General features: G+C 50.6%; 1 protein-coding gene across 1 annotated transcript in view; it reads left to right on the forward strand.

Moving 5' to 3' along the window:
- The window catches only part of LOC124232118 (ral guanine nucleotide dissociation stimulator-like), a 32275-nt gene extending 31400 nt beyond the window's left edge, over nucleotides 1-875 (forward strand). Inside the window, exon 2 of the mRNA XM_046649085.1 lies at nucleotides 92-875. Within this exon, the coding sequence (XP_046505041.1) occupies nucleotides 92-333 (242 nt within the window). The 3' untranslated portion in view covers nucleotides 334-875. The remainder of the gene's footprint in view (nucleotides 1-91) is intronic.
- The last annotated feature ends 2633 nt before the right edge of the window (nucleotides 876-3508 follow it).

The raw sequence follows: 3508 nt of genomic DNA on the forward strand, positions 1-3508 counted from the left end.
GCAGGTCCCCCACCCAATGACTAATTACAATCCGTCACCACACACATGTGCCTTGTCATGTGGATGTGGTTTTCTCTTCTTGGATCTGCAGCACCAGCTCCTGAGAAAGATCCCAACCCAGCTGAACATCGCCCCCCTGCTCCAACTCTAGTGCCCACCGCACCTCAGAGCCACAGATCGACGTCCAGCGCCGCAGCCGCCTCGAGCCTGAGCCCGGATGGCACTTCAAATGATGGAAAGACCATTCACGTCCTCCCAGCGACGAGCCTCAGCCCCTGGACCGTGGCCCCATCGCTGATTTCTGCCCCTTCCCCTTTACCGCCAGTTCATTAAAGTTCTGTTTTGTCTTGCACATGCTTCATGCTTTCCTTTAATTTCTCTTGTGATGTTCAGTTCAACAGGATGTCATTCCTTGGTCCTTTCCAAATGTCCATTTCCCTGGCCAGGAGGACGCTCACAGTGTTGCCCGACCGTCATCCTGACCTCATTCAAGAACACTGCCGTGGAAGGGAAGGCCTCTCCCTGTTCTCCTCTCAGTCCTCCTCCCTCCCACCCCGTCCCTGGGGCCCGCTGAGCTTTCTGGCTCTATGGACTTCCCTCTGCTCGGCTGTTCAGCTGAGCGGACGCATCCAAGACGTGGCATTTTGTATGTGGCTAAGTAATATCTGAGGAGTATGATTAATCACTTTTTAAATTCAAGAAAACAGTTTTTATTAGGGAGAAAAATCCCTGCTCCATCAAAGCTTATGTATGAAAAATGAAGCCCCCATGTGGACTATTGTCTTTATCTGGGGATAGGCACCACATTTAAAGGGTGACATGAGAGCTGGAAACCAAGAGGGGAATGTGTGGGGCCGGAGACACCTTTCACATCGTTTTCCTTCCTGGATGGGCCACGGATCAGGTTATGCAATGAGAAAATTACAAAATATGATCATCGCATATTACATGCTTAGATTGATTACAAATATCTTAAGGAATAAAATACCTTATCTACGTTTTTCAGAATTTGGATTGATGATTGCTTTTCATTTAGTAAAATAATGTTTTAATGTGAGTAAGGAAAGAGGGTCCACTCCTCCGACTGGGACATAATTGCCCACAACAAGTGCCATCCATCTTTTCACTCTTCGCTCTACAGGGCAATGATCTTTGAGAACCCACGTGCAGGCACGTGTATAGGTGTGTGTGTTAAGCAGTGTGAGTGGGTTTGGTGGGCAGGAGCCCAGGGCTTTCCTGTCCTAGGACCTGATGTCCCACAGGGGAACCGGGACACTCAGTCCTGTCCCCTTGTGCGTTCTCAGTGGCCACACATCACCTTCTACCAAGCAGCCCTGGCTTTGAAGGATTGGACCATCTCCAATTGTTCCCTCCATAATTGTACTGGAATGTGCATCTGTGTCCACACGTCTCTGTTTTTGTAGAACAGAGCCCTAGAAGCAGACGTTCTGCCAACAACTGATACACCCATTTGGTGGGTTGGCTGCCATTTTGGATGTCTAGGCTTACTTCATCAAGTTTGAGTCTTGTTTGGGAAAGCAGGGATTCCAGAGACATTGCAGGTTGCACGTGAAGGGTGGAAGCTGACAAGACAGGAGTGAGGCCATCAGGGCCCCTGAGAGTGGCCCATGGAGCCCAGAAGGGCCTGCCCAACGTCCACCAGGTTTCCTCCCCCACAGCATCTTCTGCCCCCAGTCCTGGAACCCTCTCCACCAAGCCCCTTCCCATGAAACACCCCACGCCCAGGCCCACCTGGGCCAGCCCAACCCACATGCTCCACGATTCAGCTTCTAGGTAGGGCAGCCAGGCCCTGCTTCCCAGCCAAAGGAGACTGTAGGCCAGGCCACTCCTTTCTGCGCCCATTTCCACCTGGTCTGGGTCCCCTTCTCAGGAAGAAACCTCTAGGGGAAGGTCAGGGACACATCGACGTGACCTTGAACATGTCCATCCAGAGAAAGCTTTGAGTTGCATCACCAACAACACTTGACCTTGTGTGAGCAGAGGAGACCTTTAGGAAGCACAGTAGAGGCTGCTGGAGCTGCGGGCACAGGGGAGCCTCGGTCAGGGCATTTGGCCCTGGGCAGAGCCCCCGAAACACCCCTCAGGCTCACCCACAAGAAGCACCCTGCCCCCACCCCTGCCACTGCCCAACTTGGGGTCCCTCACATTCAGTATGTGCAAGGGAGGGGACTCTGCTTCCTGCTAAACAGTCCAAAGGAAGGGAAGTGGCGAGCCCTCCCCTCCTTCCAAGTCAGCTTATGCAGGGTCCACTTCCTCCGAGGCTGTGGGGCAGGCCATGGGCGGCAATCTCTCTCTTCTCTGACACAGGATGGAGCCCCCCAGTCAGAGACCATAGGTCATCACAGAGAGGAACAGGACCTTCCCTGGAGGGAGGGAGAGGAGCTCCCCTGGACAGGGAACAAGCAAGGCTGGAGAGAAGGGGGACCACGCAGAAGGGCTGCCATGGGCTGGGGCAGTGCCACAGCGGTGTCACTACACACACACACACACACACACACGCACAGTTTTCACCCTCTGAGGCAATGGAAGTGTTACCTATCTTTATTACAGAAATGATTCCCAGTATTGATGTATCCTAAATCATCATATTGTACTCCACCAAGTTAGACAAGGTTATATGTCCATTGAATCTCAATCAAGTGGGAAAAATTTTTTAGAAAGGATGAAAAGGTGACCTACAGAATGACAGAAAATATTTGCAAATCACATATCTGCTAAGAAGTGAACATCCAGAACATGTGAGAAACACATACAACCCCAAACCCGAAAAAATAAATATACCTCATTGAAAAATGGGCACAGGATCTTGATCAGAGGTTTCTCCAAAGAAGACAGGTCAGTGGCCCAAAAGTCTAGGAAAAGATGTTGAACAACCCTCATCCACCATAAACAAGTGCAAATCAAAAGGAGATGTCACGTCACACCTGTTACCACAGCTCTCATCACACACTCACGCAAAAGATAGTGTTGGCGAGCATGTGAAGACATTGGAACCCTGGTGTATCCTGTCGTGCTAAAGGTAACATTGTGCAGCTGCTATGGGAAACTCTATGGAGATTCCCCAAAAGGATTCAACCTGGAAATCACATACACTCCACTAATTCCATTCCTAGGTATATATCCTCCAAATACCAAACAGGAACCTGAAGGGACACGGCCACTCCCATGTTCTCGGCAGTGTCGTTCACAAGAGCCAGGCTGTGGAAGCGACCTAAGTGTCTGTCCACGGATGAAGGGGTACAGAAACTGTGGCACAGACCCACAAGGCAATATTACAGCGCCTTCGTAAAGAAGAAAATTCTGCTATAGGACACGACACGGATGAATCTGGAGGACATTATGTTAATGGAAGGAGACAGTAACAAAGGGACAAAGAATGCATGGTTCCACTTCTGAGGGGTACCTAAAACAGTCAAACTCTCAGACTACAGTGGTGCTTGCCATGGAGTGGCGGAGCAGAAAACAGTGAGCCACGTTTCAAGGGCTC

Source organism: Equus quagga, unplaced genomic scaffold, assembly GCF_021613505.1.
Source record: "Equus quagga isolate Etosha38 unplaced genomic scaffold, UCLA_HA_Equagga_1.0 HiC_scaffold_2569_RagTag, whole genome shotgun sequence".
In the NCBI taxonomy this organism is placed as follows: Eukaryota; Metazoa; Chordata; class Mammalia; order Perissodactyla; family Equidae; genus Equus; species Equus quagga.